Below are 24449 nucleotides of genomic sequence, written 5' to 3' on the forward strand. Positions count from 1 at the left end.
GATCAAAGATATCCCAGCATTCTTTACACTGCTCTCTATTCCATAAATCATTTTCAATCTCAAGATCTTGAGACTGGCGAGTTCTCTTATCGTGGATGTTTTGGGCTTCTGCGGTCCATATTTTTTCATAGGTTTCGCCGAGAGCTTTGGCTATGAAACCATAAGACGCGTAAATCCAGTTTGTCCACGAAGGCACATAGGCAGAGGTACGTAGGCAAGAGTTTAATGTAGTCATTTACTTAATAAACCTATGACTACTGAACACTCTTGTCATTGTTTGGAAGACCAGAAAGTTGATAGTGAAGTATAGACAGAGTATCCCATTACTGAATGCAAACATTGTCACGGTAGCATGAATTAATTCTCATTATCTTCTCGTCTTCTTTTTTCATATTTAACAGTTCTAATGTCAAACTTGATCCATCTAAAAATTTCGTTTCTGCAATTATGAGAGAGGCTCCAACCTATGCTTTTCTCAGGGAGGTACAACCATTCGATTTTTCTATTATTATTCTATATTCAATTCATATGGATATTTATATACGAATATCAATATATTTTAATAGAAAATTATAATAGAAAATATGATTATTTACCTCCCCTCAATTGTGGGGATCAGGCTCCACCCAACGCACGTCCAGTGAGGTACAACCATTCAATATTTTCCATTCACTTATATATAATTTGAAGTATAACTCTGTAGTCAATATCAACACATAGTCGCTCTGGAGATATTGAAAACCTTGAAATTACACAATCTATATATCGATTAATAGAAAACATGATATTTTACCTCCCCTACGAGTCACTCAAGTATTATATAAGCAAATTTTGGACGGCTATTGGTAACCCCAGATTCTTGACATGTTGTCCCCCCAAAACTCTCCAATTTATGCTTATGTAATGCTTGAATGACCCCAACCTGTGGAGAAGAGAAGAGCCAATTTGTAATTGTTAATTGTGTAGGAGAGGTCAATTTTTTTTTGTCAAAAATATAGCTAGATGTATGAAATTTTTGCCTTTTGGATTTTTTTTATCTTCACTACTTACTAATTTAGACTTCTACTTCAAATTTTGATATTTTTTCAAAATATGAAGAAATTGTTCCAAAAGGGCGGGTTTGAAAGACCGGCTCTAGTACTCATCTGCCTTCGAAAATCGAGTTAGTATATAGACGGATAATTGTATACAACCGTTGTCGTTTTTTAATTACTTTTTTTGTGGGATACTCGGGAATGTTGTACGGGTTGATGAAATTATAACACGCGTTATAACAGTAGAAATCGAATGGAATTTATTCACAGCGAATGTGTCGATGTTTACACCTTGAGAGCTATGACGAATCTGTCTCTCGCGACGATATAGGCAATTAGATCATCCGATCGAGGGTGCCCGAAATATAACGAATCGTCACGAGGTGACGTAGTCAGGTATTCGGCTGCTAAGCCGGTGCGAATACAATATAGTGCAATAATTCGAACGATAAATAAGTAGCTTCGCTACATTTTTTTATTGTTTCTGATTCAAAAGAACATTTAAGCGCCGTTCCCTGTTGATTTGCTCCTATTTCTACGAGATTCTCCTTTCGAATTGGACCTTTTTCGTTTAAGAGTGTTATAGTAGGGTCTTTGTTTTTTCAATGTTTGGTTGCAGCCATCTCCATAATCCATATTATTGAGAATTTTTTGGATTTGAATGCGACAAAATCTACACTCGATTTTTCCTCATCGTTATTGAGTTCATATAATGTACTTCTACGTGATTTTCAAGAACAACTTGATTATAATTATAATTTTCACCTGTCTATTGGGTTTGATTGTGATTGTTGAACACGGTGATTAGATTGCACGTTTTTACGTGTACAACTTTCAACTTAGGTAATTATGTCATTGATAATGCCGATCATACATCCTTCATTGTAATATTGTAAATTCTTTTCTGTATGTTCCAAATGTTGGCCAAATATAGTGTCCATATCATCTTCTAGTACTAATATTTGAAATATACATGTTTGAAAAATAATAGAAAAAAATCTCATGACAAAAATTAAATGATAATTTTTTATGGTGTTTAAAATCTTCGTGCACCGACGTCGGTGGCGGAAGCGGCTAGGTGCGAGCGTAGTGTGCGAAAGGTTGTGAGTTCGATTCCCCGTGGAACCGAGTTTTTCAACCGGAGGCTCCGGCGAACGGGAGGTCGCTAATATAGTGACCGCCTGTACCGGCATGGGTTTTCTGTGGTTTCCCATGCTACTCCTATGTTCTATAGGAGTGCGAATGCGGTGCAGTGTAGAATCCACAGCCGCATGCATAGGGTTGGATAGGGCCGATTAGCCAATCAGAGGGCAGAAAGGGCCGGAATATAAAAAAAAAAAAAAAAAAAAATCTTCGTGCTCCATAGTTTTCAATGGGAATACAGCACTTGTATTGGAAATACGGCACCTGTATTGGAGTGATTCATAACTTGATTAGTTATCTTCATCATCTATAAGTTGGGTGTTGAAAAATTAATTGACAGAAAGAAAGGTAAACTCTTATGGATGAATGATGATCTATGTTTTTCAAATAATTGCAATTTGAGATATTGCAATATTATATTGATTTCGATTTGAGCATCAACTATGAAATGAATAAAATCGATTCTCTCCCCTTCCCCAATCCATGAAACTAATTTCAAAAAATGACCAATTGAAGGTCACAGTAGTTATAAAACCGAACAATTCTTTAATGACTTCCAAAAACAGCGAATTCAATGACATTCCCCCTTAGCTGATAAAGTTCCCTCATATTCATAGCCCTGAACAATAGTGGATTTAGTCATCAGAAGTAGAACAACAAATTGAGAATCAAGGTATTGAAAAACTTACTGTATGATTATAAGAAGTCAGTAGAGAAACTGTATCTTTTGAAAGTTATAACGCATCTCCTTGCCAACCTCCAGGTTTTTTCACGGAGTCCCGTTAGAATCTTCAATCTTCAATCTCTCTTATTGGGAAAAACTTCGTGATAGACGATATTTTGAATTTCATGTTTTCTGCCTGTAGAATTTTGACCGATTATTTTCAATTGTAATCCAGATAATGTTCTACTTCTTGATAGAGCAACATAGAGCTGCCCGTGACCGAATATTGGTGATTCGTGATTCAAATAAATACCAACACGATTGAATGATTGTCCTTGAGCTTTGTTTATGGTCATTGCAAAAGCTAATCCAACCGGAAACTGGGTACGATGTAGAATGAATGGAAATTCTTTATTATCCTTGGTATTTAGTGTAATTTTTGGAATTGTTGCGGTATCGCCCATTTTATCGCCCGTTAATATTGTGCAATACAGAATTTTGTTTGAAATTTTGCGAGCAATCAGTCGTGTTCCATTGCAAAAACCATCTGCAATGCACGTATTCCGTATTAAAATCACCACAGCTCCAATTTTCAATCTCAGTTTGAACTTGGGCAAGCTGGTGGGATTCAATTTATTTAAATATTCAGGTTAAAAACGTAACATGATGTCGTCACCGTCTGTTGCATCACCATCAATTGCAGTGGCTTTATCTTGTCCTATTGATTCTATAGTTTCACCGGGGAATTTTTCCCATACTTGTTCGTTCAGCATGTCGACTTGATCATTTAAAGCTGCTAGGAGTATACATTGTGACAGATCATTCTCCTCAGAGTTATTACCGCACACAGCCTCTATCACATCATCGCAGTNGTTTCACCGGGGAATTTTTTCAATACTTGTTCGTTCAGCATGTCGACTTGATCATTTAAAGCTGCTAGGAGTATACATTGTGACAGATCATTCTCCTCAGAGTTATTACCGCACACAGCCTCTATCACATTATCGCAGTGGAGATTTTTCGATATTTTCACTTTATCAATCTTTCCATCGTCAATTTTAAGTAGCCATTCGTTGAATTTTTTTCCATCAATCCGCATGTTTTTCCTTAGTGTATAATTCTTCATTGTATTCCAAAAAGGAAGTTTGGTAACGCATGCGTTCATAATTTGTTTTCTGGTTCCACGTTTCACAATCGGTAAAATTTGCCGAAAATTCCCTCCAAATAACAGATATTTTCCACCAAATAATTCGTCAGATTTCATCAAATCTTTCAAGGTTATATCAATCATTTTCAATACAACGCCAGGGATCATCGATGCTTCATCCCAAATGATGATATCCACTTGAGTTAGATTTAGTTTTGTGCGTCTAGTGAGGAATATCGGAGCAACATCATCATCAGTTTCTGGTAGATTTATTAGCAATTCGAAAAATCGATGAGCCGTACACCCATTAGGTAATAAAATAGCAGCTATACCCGTCCAAGCTATCGAGATTCTTCCTCAGACTCCACCAATAATGATATAAACATTTGTAAAAGAACGTTTTCCCTGCTCCTCCCGGCCCATCGAAGAAGAATAATTTCTGTGGTCCATTCTGCAAACAATCAGTCATATCCAAAAATATGCTTAATTGATCACTATTCAATTTCATCTTCATCTCATCCAATATTAACGAATGTTCATTTGCTGTGTGGTAATCGTCAAATTCATTGAATGACGAATCTAAATCTTTCTCGCCCTCGTGGTGAGGTATTTTGTCTCTCTCTCAATGGGGAATTCCTCGCTGAGAGTCTCAGCCATGCAGATGGCACGTACTCCCCTTCCAGGATCCCTCTAAAACCCTCCGCATCAATAAACTGCGGCTATCGCTTTACGCGAACACTTCCTCCCATTTAAAATCCACCATGGGTATGAATTAACCTAGCGTGGCCAAATTGTTAGGGGAAATTATAAATTTGAGTTTACTGTGTTTGCTAGAGTTTCCCAAGTATTTTGGTTTTGGTTTTCCGAAATTTCACCCTGCCATTTTTGAGAAATCGCGAGTTTAGTTGTACGGAATTTTTGGTATACCGCTTCCCCACATGCGTTATACGTATAACGTAGGGTTTTGGTGTTTCTGTCACTCTCACGGTATGTACATACCTTTCCCCCAGTTCTCGGAATTCTCGAGCATTTTGGGATTAAGGAATATTGTCGTATTTTCGCGATTGTCCTCGTGTTTTCAATCACACCTGAGGAATTGAATAACTTTAGCCTTGTAATCGAAGCGATCGTAGTTATATTATTTTGTGATTATTATTTCAGATCGGATTTATTAGTTTTTCTTTGGTTCTGTTAGAAGAGCGATGATTGCGATTGAGAATTTTCGTTTGTTTTGAAAATTATGTAAAAGTATGTAAATTATTTATTTTTGAACATTTCAATAGTGGAACAAGTATGGACAAAGGCGATCTCTTTTTTTGTAGTTTTGACCGCCCAATAACCAGTTTCCACCTGAAATCCACCCCTCTTACCACAACCTAGCACACTGAGCGATCCGAGAACCGTTAACTTTCCCCGAAAATCGAGTTCTCTTCGTTTTTGGTTTGTCGTATACGAATTTTCTGAGTGGTTGGACTTGAAATTCGTGCACTTTTAGTTTGGTAATTCCGGCGAAAAATTATTTGGCGGCCATTATTCGTTTTATTTTGAGTTAACTAGATTCAGGCGAAGAAAAGCGAAGGTAATAGGCATTTTTAACCCCCATGCAAAAATGTCACGTTACAATCCTGATGTGCAAATGAACGATAAAATATAGATGGGTAATTTTTTGTTCTCAAGAATTTTGGGTGAATTATTCCATCTCAAGGACTATCAAATATATCGACCTCAAACTTGGTGTAGGACTGTTGCTGGAGAGTCCTAACTGGAAGCCCAAGTTTCAAAAGGTTTTCCTGACTGTTACCCATGTCATAGTTTGCAAAAGTGAATTCCGACCAAAACAAGTCGACATTTCGATTTTAACGTCAGCTAGAAACCATACAAAGACTTTGATGCAAAAAAATAGGAAAATGCAATCTCGAAAACTTTCTATGAACAGGTATACATATTTTGATTGATCAAGATAGAGGGCATCAAGACGAATATTGTGAAAAAAAATTGCAATAAGTCAACTCGTCATAGAGATATTGAAGAAATTAGGTTTACATACAAAGTTGAATCTCTCTGAAACTAATTATCCGATTTAGCCCAGATTTAATCCAAACCATTGTAATTATCAGAGGCACTTTCGTGTCAAATTTCAAGTTGATATTTCGATTTTTGGGTCTGCTAGAAACCGAGAAACCATTTCGAGGTAAAAATAGAAAAATCGATATATCTCCAAAACTTTATATGAACGGCTATATATATTTTGATTGGTTAAAATAGAGGACTTCAAGACAAATATTTTGAAAGAAAAATATTGAAATCGGTTGGATATTTTAAGAGATATTTGGGAAAAAGCGTAAAAAAACAAATCGCTATTTCTCAAAAACTAATGGACGGATTTAGCTGCACTTCAGCGTAGGGTTAGTCCCAAATTATACCAATACACTAACAGAATTTTAAATTATTTAGAATGATTTTGCCCGTTTATTTGTAAATTTTACGAAAAAGTTACCACCGACTGGACATCATCACACACAGACATGGTCCTCAAACTTCGTATTTTTCCGTTTCAGAATATTCGGCATCGTTTCCAAGCAAAATTAGCAAGTCGAAAAATCGATCGGATGCAATACTTCCGTTCGGAAGCAATATAACATTAATACGGTGAAATGTATTGATAAACATATGGAATTTTGACCTGTAATAGGTACTATTGAGCACAACTTCGGTGCACCGTTTCAGCCCGATCGGTCCAGTAGTTCCTGAGATATTCCACTTTTTGTCTAAAACTATTTTGGTCAATATCTCAAAAACTACTCGGCCGTTTTCCAATTTTTTTTCAAAATGCTCGCCTCAATTTCTTCTATCTAGATCGATCGAAATATGTATACTCGTTTATACAAAGTTCTCGAGATATTGACAATTTTCGATTTTTTCCTTAAATTCCTTGACCGTACAATAACTTGAGTAAAAATTGAGATAAGAATTCAATGAGATTCTAGCTCTTATAATACCAAAGATTGGTGTTCCGGCTGGGCGATATCGGTCCAGTAGTTCCTGAGATATTCCGCTTTTTGTGAAAATTATTTTAGTCAATATCTCAAAAACTACTGCATCGATTTCAATGTTTTTTCTTCTCAAAATGCTCGTCTCAGCGTCTTCTATCTAGATTGATCAGAATAAGCATAGCCGTTCATACGAAGTTTTAAAGATAAGAAAATATGAAATTCGTGATGTATTATATTTTTCATCTGTATAAATTTTCTGTGTGGATGTATGAGAGAGGAACATGCTGAGATGATATAAGCATCCATTCGGAAGCATACTACCAATCGAAAATAGGGGAAAAATAAAAAATTAAGAACACAAATGACACATAAACTAACAGTCATCAGTCTTCTACAGCATAGGAGCGGTCCACTCCTGGTTTTCGTGAAGATTTATAAAAGAAATTCCGGAAAATCCACACACCCACACTGACATATACAGACACATTTTCTAAAAACATCATATCTCGACGTGCCTCGTATCTCGTGCCTCGTGCCTCGTGTCTCTTGTCTCGTGATTGGAAAATTGTATGGTACGGAGGATGCCCGGGCCCATGCCTCGTATCTCGTGTCTCGTGTCTCGGATCTCGTTACTCTGTCTCATGACTCGTGCCTCGTGACTAGAAAAATTTATGGGACGAATGATCCTCGGTACATTGGTTGCACAATGTAACTTAGCCCGGATCAAATTTTAATGGAGATCGGCGATATAGATTTTCCATAACCCCGGAATCTCTCAAAAAGTGATTCATATCGGACCAAATTCTTGATTAACGATTTCTCACATCTGTTAATGCCTCGAAGGTCATAAATAGCGCAATCAAAAGGTTACAAATCACTTAGCCTTTATCAATTTTTCGGGGAAATCGACTCGGTAGATTTTCAGCAAGCCTGGAAAATTCTCTCAAAAAGTGATATATAGTGGACAAAATCATGTTCCACAATTTCTCCCGATCGTATAATGCCTCCGAAGTCGCAGTTAGTTCAATTGAAAGAACTGAAAATACCTTAGATCTGATTGAATTTTGGCGGCGATTGGTTGCATAGATCTCCAGTAATGCTGAAAAAACCTCACAAAATTTGACATTTTGGGGTTTTCTTCAGTGTTTTCATAACGAGATCATGTCAAGCGCACTGCGCGCGCCGTTTTTTGAGATGTTGAACTTACCGAATTTCTTGTTCGTTTCCAATTTCCATCGCACTTTGCAATGAATACTTAGAAAATGTGGTAGTATTAACTTTCATTAAATGCTCTTGAGGTTTGGAAACAAAAAAAAATAAAGTAAATTACTGAAGCTTAATCCTCATAATTAGAACCTTGCCTTATAATGATCATTCAGTTTGATCATAAAATATCGGACACCGCAGCGTTACATCACATATCCTCATATTTCTTATAAATTCGTTAATCAATAACAATAACATTTTCTTCTGACATTAATGTTTATTCATTAGCATATTCACATATATCACATTTTTCAAAATAATGATAATGTATAAAGTTGTCACACTGGAAACAAAATACAATATTCCATTGCAATTAAGTCTACTTGAACTATCATCCCAAGTCGAATGTTACTTCGAAGCATTTTTTTTACCGAATAACTCATTTCCTATAAATAGAGCTCGTTATAAACGTAATTTTTCACTTTAAATCCTTTTCTTTGTTTTCCGAGAAATACTTTCAATGAATTCCACGATCGAACCCTGGACAATGCGACGTACAATTGACCCTGATTGAAGACTACTTTGCGCAAATCTAGTCCGATTTTATCAAAAGTTTGTCCCTGGGATTTATTGATAGTCATAACAAATGCTAATCTCACTGGAAACTGCCGTCTTTTATAGATGAAAGGGTAAACATTTTCACAATACAATGTGATGCGATGTATGAAAACAATACATCCTTGCTTGTCACCTGTTAGAATCTCACATTTAAGTATATTGTTTCTGAGTTCTAAAACTTCAAGTCGAGTTCCATTACTGAGTCCCTTTTTTATACTTAAGTTCCTAATCAACATGATTATAGCGTTTTGTCGTAATCGCAACTCATATGGTGGAAAATTAGGTGGATTCAACGTATGTAAATATTCTGGAGAAAGCACAACGTCTATATCTCCATTATCTCAGTTATCTATACCGCTATATTTTTTCTGTCGTTTTTTCCAATAATTCCACGACTTGATTATTAATTTCATCGACGTCTACATTTCGGGCAGATGAGATGGCATATTTTGCTAATAATCCATATTCACGTTTTCTAATAATGCCACCGAAAATACTTTTCACTGTTTCTTCATCATATGAAGCCAGACATTGTTGAGGGAGTATTACGTTATTGTCCTTATCATTAATGCTTCTATCTCCGATGGATAACACAAAATTTTTAAATTCAATCTCCTCAGGAAGATCTCATGATTTCTATCATGATTCTCATGATTTCTATCAAAGTGTGTACCTGAAAATATCGCCATAATTGAGAATTTTCCATAGATAAGCTTACTAATTCGCTGCGAGTGGCATGAGGCATTACTGGAAGTAATTGATGACAGTCACCACCCAGGACAATTATTTTACCCCCAAATGATATATTGTTATCCATTAAATCACGTAATGTACGATCAACTAATGCGAGAGCATATTTTGGAGTCATTGGAGCTTCATTCCAAACTATGACATCAGTGGTTCGCAAACTACTCGCCTCTTTTGATTGTTTTTTAATATTCGAAACCAAATCATCATACAAAGGAACTGGCATTTGAAATATTTTATGAACCGTTCTACCATTTGGAAGTAATATTGCTGCAATTCCAGTGAATGCCATTGTACAAATATTTTTCCCTTTACTTTTTCGTGAATGGTATAAGGTCGTGTAAATAAAAGTTTTACCTGAACCTCCAGGTCCATCAACATAGAAACATTTCTCAGATGCATCTTCAGCATTATCATTAATTGAAAGGATTTTATCAATAATCTCTTTCTGTATTTAATTCAATTTTCCATATTGATTTTTCCCGATCAACTCATGTTGTTCATCTAACATATGCTCATTCTCGGCAAGTGTACAATTTTCGTCCCAATCAGTCACCGGCATTAAGGGAAACTTACTGAGATCCGAACCTTCAGAATGCAGGGGATCATCGATTTGAATGTAAGCCTTTCGATAAGCATACATTGAATCATTTTTCTTCAAAAAATCTTCGGACATGGCATTTTAAAATTTTTCCCACATTTCATCTGGATGATTAGGATGGTAATACATCAAAATACGTATAAGGGTGTCTTAACTGTTGAGACATCATCCAGCCTTCTGCTTCTTCCATAGCTCGAATTCATTCATTGTCATCTTCTATGAGTCCATGTGCTAAACATGTTTCTTGAAAAGTACAATAAATTGTTCCATTAACAACTGTTAATGGAACAATTTATTGTACTTTGGAAGAAGTTCGTAATTCTTCGAAACTTGTTGCAACTTTGACATGTATTAATAAAAGTCGTAAGTGGAATAATTCCGTTTGAGTTGGACTAACTGAATACATGCGTCCAATTGTATTAAAGTGCGCTTTACGTATCTCCCAACATTGTTTGTCATGACCTCGATTCGTAAATGTATGGTGTGAAGGAATCTCAGAATATGTGAATTTACGAGCATTCGAATCGCTCAAGTTGAGAGCAAAATAGTCCATTAACATGGTTTGTTTTTCCAATGCTGTACGAATTGAATTAGGATCTGCATTCTGAGCAATCAATACATTATGGAAATTTGGTAAATGTACTGGCAATCTAACGATCGAATGGCTTCTTTTTGTAGTGATTTTCCCAAAATTCGATCACATGCTTCGACGGGTTCTACATATCAAGTTTCCAAGCAATTCGTTATTTCATCATGAACAATAGTAGTTTCAACCGCTAGTTCCATATGGAAAAAATAGGGGGTAAAGCAACGGTTCAACATTTGGGTCAATTGAGTTGAGAAATTGAAGTTCTTTTGTATGTTGATTCCGAATGGAAACATATGCTTCGGGAATTTCATCATCAGCAGTAGTTGTAAATATGGCTGCCACTTCATTTTCTTTCTAAAAGTTATATCGATGACGATCTACGCCTCGCTTCAACGTGAACAGCAATTGCATTTCAGATTCTGTTTGACTATTGTTAAGGATTTTCATATGTTGTAACTCTTCGTGCATCATTCGGTATGATTGCGCAAATATATTACATTCTCGAAAGATAGTATCTAGAGAATATAAAACATCCGCATTCAATGACGATGTTGGGCATCGACAACGAATATCGGCTGCTACGTTTTGATCCATGATGAACAGTTGTCCGTATGATGGAGTCTCATTTACATCTGAATATAAGGCTGTATTGATCTGATAATAAATTTGACCATGTATTTTGAAACAGTATGGACCTCACCGTTCTCTAGAGAAATTGACCAAATTAGCATTGAACGAAGCAAAAGCAAATTAATTATTATAATAACGAATATGTTGATGAAAACTTTTCGAATGTGGATGTGATCTATTAAATAATTGGTGCAAAATTTGGAGGATCTGGTAATGGCTTCAACATAATTTCATCATGATTACAGCAGTCATTGAAGGAATCTTTTTTGTAAGCTACCCGTTCGCTGTTGAAGAATTTTGCATTGCAATGTTGAAATTGTGCGTCCATCAGGCCCAGATATTGTTCCTCTATCTTCGCATTATTGCTGGTTAACTTCTGTTCAGATTTTTTTTTCTGACGATAAAGACGTCGTTCAGCATTTTTTGCACGTTTAGTATCCGTCTCCGATTTACTTTGATTCGATTCATTGACACCATCATGTATGATATCATTTTACGTCTCTCTAGATGATTCATTTTTGTTTTGAACTTTTCTTCTGACGATAAGTACGTTGTCGTGCAGCATTTTTGGCACGTTTGCTTGCTACGTGGAACTCTTCTTCAGATAGAGTACCTTCAATCTTACGTCGAGGCATGTTGATACAAATTGTAATGGAACTTTTTCATGTGAAAAAATTCAACTTCATTCAATCGAGCTATAAATAACAGCTCAGTAATGGAGATATTTATGGTTATATTATGAAAATAATAATATGAATTAAAATGATTCGACTGGGTTTTTGGTCGCTAGCTGCGCTCGCTTCCATTGTGGGAGGGTCGGAGTGGGTGGGTTGGAGTGAGTGTGACCCATTACGGGTCGAACCAATAAGTTCCCGACCGATTCCCATTTGTCTGTTTATTAAAACAAAAAACTCAATTTTCGAAATTTTCATCTTGATAACTAGAATACGGTTGAGACTATTTTACTCAGCAGTCAATTTAAATTGAATCACATATAGTTGCATCGATCAGATGAGCATCGGATCGATCAGATGAGCAACAGATTCCATCGTTTTTCGACGTAAAAGTAGTGAATTTTCGAGGAAAAACTTATTTTTGTTCATTTTTTCACATGTCTTATGCGAATCACTAACAAACCGCTGAGTCGATCATTCTCCTAATCGAATTAGTACTAACTTCCATGAACACGCATCGATTCAACAATTTCCTATCGACACTGAGTGTTGGAACTTCAATGAGAAGGGACACCCCCACCGGTATTGCCCTCACCCTAAAAGAATGTTCTGTTATCGCTGCCGAAACTCTGGTTTCACTTCAAGAACTTACCCCAACTGCAGTAGAGGAAACGAGAAGTGAGACGAGCCGACCCGGAGAACTCGTCTCCTGAAGATCCTCCTTCCGATCCGGGACTCTCAACATGCAACCCTGTTGCCTTTCCACCAATTGACCTTTCCCAGGTGGAATCTGATCCTCTGCAATTGATTGCCCCGAAGTTCATGCAGAATTGCCATTATTGCTCAATAGTTCAGCGGAACGAAGGCCCCTTGCTTTTCACGTAGATATCACTATCGGTGGTTATCGCGTGAGAGCCTTGATTGATTCTGGTGCGACGAGTAGTTTGGCTGGTGCTGCCGGGTTAAAATTATTCCGGAAAGCACAGATGATTCCTTATGAAGTGCCTGAGAAGCGCGTGATCCTTGCTGGTAGCCAAGTAGAAAGAATTCGACACATGTCAACATGTCATGCCGAACTTGCGGGCCGAGCTACGTTATTAGACGTGCTATTACTGCCCACCCTATCTGAAGATTTTATCCTAGGAATGGATTTCCTAGTAGGAGCCAGAATAGTGTCATAAATTCACACCTTCGCATTCTGCCACTAGTATCGTTGTCTGTAATGGTTTGCGTACCTTGGAGAAAAGGTAGGAACAAAGATTAGAAGAATTTTCGGAGAAAAACCTCCCAAAGGGTTCCGATAAACCTGGAATCACCACACTTACGTCTCATCATATTGACGTCGGAGATAGTGCCCCTATCAAGTAAAAGCCCTATCCTGTGAGCCCCGCGATTCGTGGGATCATGTGGAAAGAGGTGCACGAGATGCTGGCGAACAACATCATTGTGCCTTCCAAGAGTAACTGGTCCAGCCCCGTCGTTATGGTTCGTAAACCCAATGGCAAATATAGATTTTGCATCGACTTCCGCCGTGTCAATGCGGTCACGAAGAAAGATGCCTATCCAATCCCGAATATGACGGGTATATTGGATGAATTGCGCCATGCGCACTACATTACTACTCTCGATTTGAGTCAAGCATACTTTCAGATCCCGTTAGACCCTGAGAGTCAAGAAATCACTGCGGTTATCGCCCCTGGAAGAGGTCTATTCCACTTCTAGCGTATGCCTTACGGCCTCACGAATGTGCCTGCTACATTTCAGCGCCTCTTAGATCGCCTTTTGGGTCAAGGATTATACCCCAATGTTTTCGTCTAGTCAGACGACATCATCATCGTATCACGTACTTTTGAGGAACATCTAACCTACCTCAAAGAGGTCCTTGATAAAATCACTTCAGCTGGTCTGACGATCAATAAAGAAAAGAGCCATTTCTGCCGATCTCAAGTCGAGTATCTCGGTTTTATAGTCAACAGTGCAGGATAGCAAGTGGACCCGGAGAAAATCGAACCTGTCCTCAATTATCCAGCCCCCAAAAATATTAAGCAATTGCGTAGATTTCTGGGCATGGCGTCATTGTATCGCCGATTCATACCCCAATTTGCGACTATCGTCGAACCTCTCACTCGACTCACCCGGAAGCAACAATCCTGGGTGTGGATGGAGGAACAAAACCATGCTTTTACAGCCTTGAAGGAATGTTTGGCCATGTTTCCGACTCTCGCGTGCCCAAACTTTGAACTTCCCTTTACACTGCAAACTGATGCCAGTACGGTGGGGTTAGGTACCGTACTCACCCAGGTAATTGACGGCGAAGAACGGGTAATTGCGTATGCGAGTCGCGCGTTAACGGCCGCCGAAAAGAAATATACGGTTACTGAATTAGAATGTTTAGCCATCCTATGGTCGATGAATAAGTTTCGTTGTTACCTCGAGGGATATTCATTTACAGTGATCACCGACCACAGTAGCCATCGCTGGTTGCATAATTTAAAAAATCCAACCGGTCGACTTGCCCGTTGGGGCCTCGGTATGATGGAATACGACTTCAAAATTGTGCACCGAAGACGTGCTCTGCATCACGTACCCGATGCCTTATCTCGTGCCCCGAAGGAGAGAGTGCCGACTGCGAGACAATCGAACGCCTTTACGTAAGCGACGATGAATGGTATAATAAGAAATTCCGTCACGTGCAGAGAGTGCCAGAATTTTACAACTATNATCCTATGGTCGATGAACAAGTTTCGTTGTTACCTCGAGGGATATTCATTTACAGTGATCACCGACCACAGTAGCCATCGCTGGTTGCATAATTTAAAAAATCCAACCGGTCGACTTGCCCGTTGGGGCCTCGGTATGATGGAATACGACTTCAAAATTGTGCACCGAAGACGTGCTCTGCATCACGTACCCGATGCCTTATCTCGTGCCCCGAAGGAGAGAGTGCCGACTGCGAGACAATCGAACGCCTTTACGTAAGCGACGATGAATGGTATAATAAGAAATTCCGTCACGTGCAGAGAGTGCCAGAATTTTACAACTATCTATACAACGATCATCCTTCCGAATTTATTTCGGTAGAAATGGAAGATCTAGATGCTTGGAAGCTTGTCTTTCCAAAGGAAATTCGCTTAAAAGCCATTGCTCAATGCCACGAATTGCCGCAAGCTGGTCACCTGGGAGTCGATAAGACCTATCAACGACTAATACGATCCTATTACTGGCCAAGTATGTTGCGCGACCTCATAAGCTTCGTAAACCGTTGCACCACATGCCAATTATGCAAAGTTGAAAATTCCTTACCTAGAGGGTTCCCCATGGGGAACCGAGCGATCGAAGAACCTTGGACAACTGTTGCCGCAGATATTATGGGCCCAATTACTGCCAGCAAATCTGGCCATTGTTACATCCTCGTTCTGCAAGATCTATTTACAAAGTGGATAGAAGTCATTCCATTGCAAAGAGCCACTGGCAGAGTCATTCGTGAACATATCGAGAATATCATTGTTTCTCGTTGGGGAACTCCTCGCGTTCTATTCACTGATAACGGAACAGAATTTGTCAATAAAGATATTCGTGCCTTAGTCGCCTTGACTGGTATGCGACACCAAACGTCGCCCCCCTATCACCCTCAGGTGAACCCCGTCGAATGGGTTAATCATGTTTTAAAAATGATGCTTAGAGCCTTTGTCGATAGCGACCATCGAACGTGGGATTTACACCTCCACGAATTTCGTTTTGTGTTCAATACTGCGCTCCACAGCGCCTTGCAATGTACCCCTACATTTGCCAATTTCGGCCGTGAGCCCTTATCGGCGGTTTCTCTTCGTCGAGACATTGAGGGTGAACTTGAAATCGAACCAAGATCACGAGAAGAGTGGTTAGAACGTATGAAACGGCTGAAGATACTTCGTAAGACCCAGCATCATGCGTTGGCTGAGGCTCACACTCCCCAAGCTCACTATTATAATTTGCGCCGTCGTGATCATGAGTTTAATAAGGGAGATATCGTCCTGCGCCGGTCACATCCACTCTTTAATGCAGCTAAGAAACTCTCGAAAACACGTTATCGATTAGCAGACTTTTCAGGTAAAAATCAAGGTGAAGTATCAGTGCAAGATCTCAAGCCATATTTGCCGCCGTTAGATAATGCAGACGCTTGAATAGTCGGTAGTGTTAATGTAGGAAGCCTGAGATGAGAAACTGTGGCTGCATAGGTTGTCTTTATATTGCCTATTTTTTTTGCCTTTTATCATGATATAAGTGAATCTCTCCGCTTGCGTCCTCCTTTATAGATAACATGGAAGAGAAGAAGACAGAGGAGTCCGTGAAGGACACACCCGAGGTGAAGACAGAGACGCACTCTGCGACCGTGGACGCCAACCCCGAGGAGGACACCACTTTGATACCTGCGACGGAGGACGCCAACCTCGAGAGGAGCCAGACTCCATGCCCTGCATCAAGAGACGCCCAGAATGAGGAGAAGATCACAACTATCGTTAAGGTCCACACTCCACCAGCCACTGTTTCTCTAGGAGTCACTGTAACCCCTGCAGTCGATGCCCCCATGGAAGTAGGTGCCTCCCCCGACGCCGAAGAAATCGAGACAGCTGCAAGTGATGCCTCCGTGGACCCTGTGTCACCTGCACACCCCCACGAGAAACCGATACCCCCAGCCACTAGGACGGGCAACCCCAGTCAGGCTTCGACGTCACCCTGCACAGCTGCTAACCTAGTTCCTGACCACATTCTGTGGGCCCCCCTGACAACTTACAAGAAGTTAATCTGGGCTATTGCCCAGAAGGACGATAATTTCCTACCAATTTTGCGAATTTTCGCCACCTCCCTGATCAACTTGAGGGCACCCATAGAATTTGCAGTAATGCCACCTTTTCCGCCTCTGGACACACCCCAGGATGATGCTGAGATGGGGGACGGTCAACAAGCTACTCGCATCGCCAAGGAAATCCCACAGATGGCCCTTGTAGACCCCCAGCCCGTCTCCAAACCTTCGAATCCGGCACCAGATGCCATCTTTAGTTCTGATGCAGCCACTGCTGCCACCTCATTGAAACTCAGTTCCAGTCTTCCTACTGATGCACTCGCTGCCACTCCTACACCACCCCCTACACCAAGTACCCCAGCATCCACACTAGATAACACTGGACAAAGGCCTCATCCCACTGGGATTAAAATCCCCACCCCTTGCGAGATCGCCTCCAGTAACTCAGACATACTGAAGGTTCACGCCACCGAGGATGAACAGTTGGAGGAAGCTGCGCGCCTCACGCCCAAGGAACCCTCCACCACAATCCTCCAGCCGCCACCGACGTCGCTAGTGCCTCAGGAGCCAAGTATCCTAGAGCTTTTTCAACAGAGATTAGAGGAACCCCTGGCCCCAATTCTCCCAGACGTCGAGTGCAAAGATCTGCCGCCCCCAAGGAAGGCTAAACGCGGCGTTAGGTGCCACCAGTGTCATGGTTATGGCCATGGCTATCCAGAGTGTTGCAGTGTCGTGAGGCACGACTATTGCGTGGCCTGCGGTAAGTGGCACTGCAACCTTTTCACTTGTGTGGTTATGGACTGACGCCATGAGAAGGCCAGATGGGTCATGGAACAGAATCTTGAGGGACAACTGCCTCAACCAAACCCCAAAACTGCACTTCATGCCACCCGCCTAGCACGTTACACGCTAACGAACCTCAGGAGACCCTCCGACCCCTCTGCCAATAGGCCAACCACCCCTGGTAGGTCAAGAACCTCAACTGCACTAGCAGGTCCAACGCTGCTCTCTCGACCAATCGAGAAGCCACCAGTGCCTATTCTACCTCTCGACCTCAGCCCTCAGCCAGTACTGAGAGAGTTTCCGTCCAGGACAGACTAGGACGCGCCAGATCTCAGACCTACGCTGAATCTACTGCGAAATGCCTCAGGCCATCACCAGAACCCCTGAAGATGAACCCCACTATCGATGCTCCCAGAGCCACCCCTTCAATCGACGATGCTGCTGCAGCTACACTCCCAACAGATGCTCCCAGGGCCAAAACCTCCACCAATCCTTCAGGACTCCCACCATCGCCCTCAGGACAAATGACTTGGCCTTCATTGCCTGCTGCACCAACAACAGCTGCCTCCCAGGACAACCCATCCACCACTTCTACAACTGCACACGTAGTGCCACCTGGGTCGGTCAGAATTTCTACCAGACAAGGACGCGACCCCATCACACTTACCACCCTGGCGCCAATGACGACAGATGAGTGGTTGGAGAACATCGTGACAATAGACCCCACAGCGCTCGCTCGATTCTTGGAAAGGCAAACCCCGAAGAAGCCACCCCAGTAGAGAGGGATACTACCGTCATCCTATGCTTGACAAAGCCAAAATTACTGCAAGTACTCACTCCATGAAATTTGAAACATTCCGGATACCACCGCTCAAAGTCGTCCGTTACGAGTAATAAAACATTGCGGATACCACCGCTCAAAGTCGTCGGTTACGAGTAATAAAACATTGCGGATACCACCGCTCAAAGTCGTCGGTTACGAGAAATAAAACATTGCGGATACCACCGCTCAATATCACTTCTCAGGAGAGATAAGAGACTACGGACAGACGACACAATTTGAAGATTGGAGTTTGGGAACTCCACATCTTCCATGGTCATAAACCCAGGACCTTTATTGTTCTTAATTAAATTATACTTCATTCATTATTAGATTAAGATAGTGAATATTTTTGCCTCTGTGCCTTATGCATTTGCTTGCGGTAATGTTAGCGTTCAAAGGTGAATGTGCTGAGTGCCTATATTATGCTTGGATTACCACTGCTGAGTAGGAATGTGTTGTTGTGCTAATCACGTCTGCTTTTGAGCTTATTACTGCCTGCTGTGTCTAGTATTGAAAACGCATAAATGGGATTTTTTGTTGCATTTTTGCCATAACGAATAGCGTACTAATCCGTTTTTCTGGGTGTGCTTTATGTACCTGGTGTCTAAAGGCTATAATTAATAAATAATCTTACGTCTATGCAATACGTTTATTAGGATGCCCGGCTCTCTATTCATAGAGCATGAGACTCTATTTCAGGTCGTGGGTTCAAGTGATGCTGATCAGAGGAGAGCACTATTGCTACAGTGCTGAAGGAAGGAAGCCACCACCCACGGAAAACAACCCTTGACCGATGCGGAAATGGACTTAGAACCGGAAAAGATGGGGGTGTAAGGGATTCTGGGGAAATCCCTTCGCTCGCCGCGGGATCATCGGAAAAACTACCGGAAAAACCGTAAGTACGCAGAGAAAATGACCCAGTCAAGCCAATAGTTTCGAGTCAATTCATTTTGTTAATAATTAGAGATTTCGAGTCATTTTGGATTTATCAGAATTTCGGTTTTGCGTTCTAACACTTTTTTGTTTTTATCATTCTTCTTTGTTACTGGGAATCTTGTTTGGCGTTCTGACGCCTCTTTCGTATTTTTGGATTCGTTTTGCCTTTCCGTTGCGTTTCACGCTTTCTGTTTTGTTAATTAGATCGGGGAAAATTAACTATATAGGGCCGATGGAATTTTCGTGACTTAGGCCGAGATATTACCGAGCTGTGCGATGATTTTTGAGGATTTTTTCCTTCCTTCCGAATTTTCGGGGATTGTATAGGAGTAGTTGAAATACTGCCGCTCAATTAGTGGATTTTTGGGGTTTGGGAAGGGTTAGTTTTGGGTTAGGTGGAAGGTCACGGGATCAATCACGACCGTTGCTCTCGCGTGAATCGCCAAAGTCGTTGAGTTCGATTTTTTTAATTGTTTTCATTTTTTTGTAATTAAGTTTTGTTCGTTTCCTTCGTAATTTATTTCCCTAGCCCCGTGATACCGAGAATGCGACTCCGGAGAGGAGATTATAGTTAAATAGGAATTTTTCTTGAGTTAATAACCCACTCTGACATCCATTTCAATCGTTGTAGTAATTAATTTTTGTATAAAGTTATTTCAATTTGAATTTCGTTAGGTAGAAATCCCGGTTACCGACCGTTATGTAATTATTGCAATCATCATCTCATCTCCGTGCGCCAAGCCGCCATCATGGCCCATCGAGCGTCAGTATCGATTAGCACCCTCACGTGTGGCACACGTGAGTATAGCGCGGTTAGTTCTCGCAGTTGCGACCATCATTAGGAGTTTTCTTTTGTGTCAATAAAAAGACAGTTGTGGTGAATCGGGAGAGTACCGATAGGTAAAACGGGATATTTGAGGGCCACGGAGATTCGTATGTGAAGACTTTGCCGAGGAGCCGACAAGCGGGGAGTAGTGCATCGTTTCGCTGGTGAGTTTCACGAGGATTTTTGATTATGGGATTCTCATATTGTTGGGAATCATTTTCGTAGGTTTTTCTCATCTCAGGGTTTTTGGATCATAATTTATTGAGCTTAAATAACGCCCAATAATTGCATTAATTGCCTGTCAGATTTTGCGAGTTTTGACGCCGCGAGAGATTTCGCATCTGTCTCTCTCTTACGATGGTGGATTTCGTGCTTCTCTCTCGCACCCGTAAAGATAGTTTTATGTCGTTTAAGGGAGCGAATATTTCGGATGAATATTTCTCTCAGTCTTGCCAGTAATTATGGCTTAATCAATTAGACGTTTTATTCATTTAAGAACTTTTCGGGGTTTTCGCGTTCATTCGATTTTCTCGGGATGTAGTTCTATTTTCATTTCGCTACGATCGTTTCACTGTTGCGCTCATCACCTCGGGATGAAATATCCCTGAAAATACGGAATAATTAGGATTTTTGAGTGCCGACGGCCTGTTAGAATTTATTGATGATTTTTTTTCCATGCGTTCACCGCCTTCGTTAGAGATATTCTCATGCGGTTTTCGCTTCAAGGTCGCGCCTCCGTAGATTCTATGTGCCGCATCCGTCGTTTTAGCTACCATGTGTTCGTTTTATGCTCTCGAGCCCGTGCGCTAGGATTTTTATGTAATATGTTGCGCTAGGATTTTTCTTGTAACTTGCGTTGCTGCGCCTTAGGAATTTCGGGATTTCTGTGAAATTCCTAATCTATTACGTTCCATCGTCGGGGATTATTTTAGGAAATTTGGGATGATGAGTAATTTTTCTTCGTTATTGCTGAATTAGACAACTCTCGTCCGATATTGAATTCGATATTCTTTTTTTTCTTTTCTCATTTTTGTTCCATTTTTGAGGTTACTTATTTTCTTTTGGAATTATTATGTTTTTTGGGTCTCTCTACGTACGTCGCATGATATTAATTACGGTGTGATATTATTGTGATATTATGGAATTATTGTTACTAATTTTGATGGATAAATATATATTTTTTTGGTCTCTCTCCCTCACTCTCAGAGCGGATTATGGTTTTTTTTTTTGAGAAGATTATTACGATTATTACTCTTTTATTGAATTTTTGAGACAATATAGACCCGTACATTTCAGCATTAAATTTTGGCTTTGCGTTTTTTTCTTGTAGGATAAGAGCCCAGTGACCCGCTCTCCACCTGAACGTACCCCTCTCTCCACAACCGACACCCTGAGCAGCGCAAGCACCTTGTCACCTTTCCCTTGGCCCCCTTAGGTTTAAGTTTTTTTTGTGTTCGAATCCTTGGTTTTGTTGTATTTTTTTCGCTTCGGTCTAATTTCAGTTTGTTGTTTCCGTCGAGACAAAGAACAACTGACGCCCATAATCATCGAGTTTCAGTTTTCTGACATTGCCAAGGGAAAAGGGCGAGTTAACGTTCCTTTTTATCCCCAGTAAAAATTGACCACGTTCTAATTGACATCATCAGTTCCTTGCATCAGCTCATCTTCTCTCGTCTCAAAGACATAGAAAACAAATGCCACGCGTTTCATTGTTAATTTTTTTTTACTTTTCAATGTAGGCATGTGGCATAGATGAGAAATATCTTCGTCCTTTTGGCATACGGTACAATAATACTTGTCACACACGTGTTTCTAAATTTTCCGATGATCAATTTTTACATTGCATTTTTCATACAATTTTATGTGTCCACATACGACTGGCTTGTTTCCGCTGTAAGACCCTGCTTTTTATGTTGTTCGAAGCAGAATTGACCGTGGAATTCTTGATTACACTCGTCACACTCTATTTTATCGACGATTGTAGAGTCACAGGGAAGATTTTTCAGACATCTGTCACAAGTTTTATCACAAACATGTCCTCGAGCGTTGTGAGGTTTATTACAATGTTCGTAATAATATGTAGCGCCGAAAAAAGAAGGTAAATTTTGAATCGGCTCGTAGTGTTTCTCTTCCAGATAATACACAATGGGTAGGTTATATTGGGCAGATATATCCCTGATGGTTACTTCAGGTGTGCCGTCAGAGAATACAGGATGATCTTTTCCATTTCTTTTGAGAGAATAGACCTGGATGATACATCCTTCTTGCGCCAAGTATCGTTGATATTGGACAATTTCCTCTCAAGCACAACCCTCATCAGGAACAATGACCCTAGCTACCCGAGTTAGGCGTTTGGCCTCCGCACGTTGCATGGTACCCTTGGTAATTGTCGAATGGCCTGCCTCATATCGTGTATTTCACCCTTGTCAGCTCTGGTCTTCAATTACTTGGCGTATACTCCGGCCACAACAAGTGATCGGGCTAAACACAAGCCATCTTCATTGTAAATTTGAATAACACATGTTCTGCTCAGTCCTCTTTCTGCAAAATTGAATGTGAGATACATTAGATTCATTCTGCGGCCCCCGGCTTCTATGATATTATTGTAGACATCTCGAAAAGCTTCAGGCACAGGGTTAATTCTAAACTCCATAACATGTGTGTCGAGTTTGAAACGAGGGAGCCCCTGGCGTGGCCTTCGTATTGTTCTTAGCGCTGACGGTGGGCCCTCCACCTCTTCATTGCGGTCAATTTGCGCATCTGAAATTGAATTCATTTTTTAATGAAGAAATATGTTTTAGAAAAAAATATTCACATGTAATACCACAAGAGTTTCAAAATTATCGGATATTTTCCGATAGGTTCGTTGCAAACAAACGAAGGAGTCAAGTTTTTCAGGTTAAAAAATTACGAGTGCGAAGCACGAGTGATTTTTCCTGAAAAACTTGACGATTTCGCTTGTATGCAGGGAACCTTGAGGAAAATGCTCGATTAATTTTGAGGCACGTGTAGTATTCGGGCGATTGTTTTTCCAATCCAAATGTCGGGCAATATAGTTGGACCATAAGACGAAACTCACAATTGAGACACGAAAATTGTATAATTAACACAACGACACAATTGAATTCAATCTGTCAGTTTGACGAGGGGTTAATTGGACTGCATGATGTTTTGTTGTTTATATTGCAACTACCAGAGAAAATTATCAAAAAATTATCACTTGTAATACCAAACGAGCTTCGAAATTATCGGGTATTTACCGATAGATTCATTGCAAACAAACGAAGGAGTCAAGTTTTTAACACAACGACACAATTAAATTCAATCTGACAGTTTGACGAGGGGTTAAGTCGACTGCATGATGTTTTGTTTTTTACATAGCAATTACCAGAGAAAATTATCAAAAAATTATTTGTTGAAAACCCTGTACTTGTACCACGTGATGTCGAATGGGCCAATTATATTGCCCGATATTTGGGTTGGAAAAATAATCATTATCATTATTAACATAAAATGTGATACTCACCATTGTGTTGATCTAGTAAATCGCTAGAAAAAGTAATTTTCTATTATGCTGAGCGGCAGAATGGATATTCGGATTATGACAAAAATTTTGTCGAATTTCGAGAGGGTTTATCAAGTTCCGCAGATTTTGATGATAATAAACCAAAATTGGTTGTTGTGGACGACTTGATGCGTGAATCATCGAATGGTGCAATAGTCGACTTATTCACAAAAGGCAGTCATCACAAAAAACTCAGTGTTATGTTTATATCTCAAAAGTTATTCCACCAAGGAAAAGGACAGTGAGATATTTCATTGAATACAAATTATATTGTCCTATTCAAAAATCCACGAGATCGTGCACAAATAGCACATTTCGCTGGTCAGATATAACCAGAGGAGCCAAAACTTCTACAGGAGGCCTATTTTGACGCCACATCGGAGGCTCATGGATATTTGTTGCTTGATTTTGTAATGTCCAAAAATTTTATACTAGAAATTTAAGACTAGAATAAATTTTATATAGGATCATAACTATAAGTTACATTATAACCCCATGTAATTGAGAACCAAACCCACAATTGTAAGCTAAATTGAGTACATTTCATCACTTGAACTCAATTAAAAATTCGAAAGGCACTGGAATCGAGTTCAAAAGTGATGAATTGACACACTCAGCATGCCCCAATTACCCAATACTAAGATTCGTACGCGAAGGAACGATTGCAAACCGATTAATTAAGACCCC

General features: G+C 40.1%; 1 protein-coding gene across 1 annotated transcript; it reads left to right on the plus strand.

Moving 5' to 3' along the window:
- Positions 1–16346: 16346 nt before the first annotated feature.
- LOC107046832 (mucin-2-like) lies at positions 16347–18391 on the plus strand. The gene is made up of 2 exons (XM_015269549.1): positions 16347–17561; positions 17798–18391. Exons 1-2 carry the CDS (start codon positions 16347–16349, stop codon positions 18389–18391), a joined length of 1809 nt encoding a protein of 602 aa, XP_015125035.1.
- The last annotated feature ends 6058 nt before the right edge of the window (positions 18392–24449 follow it).

Source organism: Diachasma alloeum, unplaced genomic scaffold (genome assembly GCF_001412515.2).
Source record: "Diachasma alloeum isolate Michigan unplaced genomic scaffold, Dall2.0 Dall_scaffold_02207, whole genome shotgun sequence".
Taxonomy (NCBI): domain Eukaryota; kingdom Metazoa; phylum Arthropoda; class Insecta; order Hymenoptera; family Braconidae; genus Diachasma; species Diachasma alloeum.

Coding starts and splice junctions, on each gene's coding strand:
- LOC107046832 (XM_015269549.1), top strand. CDS start 16,347: ATGGAAGAGAAGAAGACAGAGGAGTCCGTGAAGGACACACCCGAGGTG. Junction 17,562..17,797: donor ATCCAGAGTGTTGCAGTGTC/GTGAGGCACGAC, acceptor CACCCCTGGTAG/GTCAAGAACCTCAACTGCAC.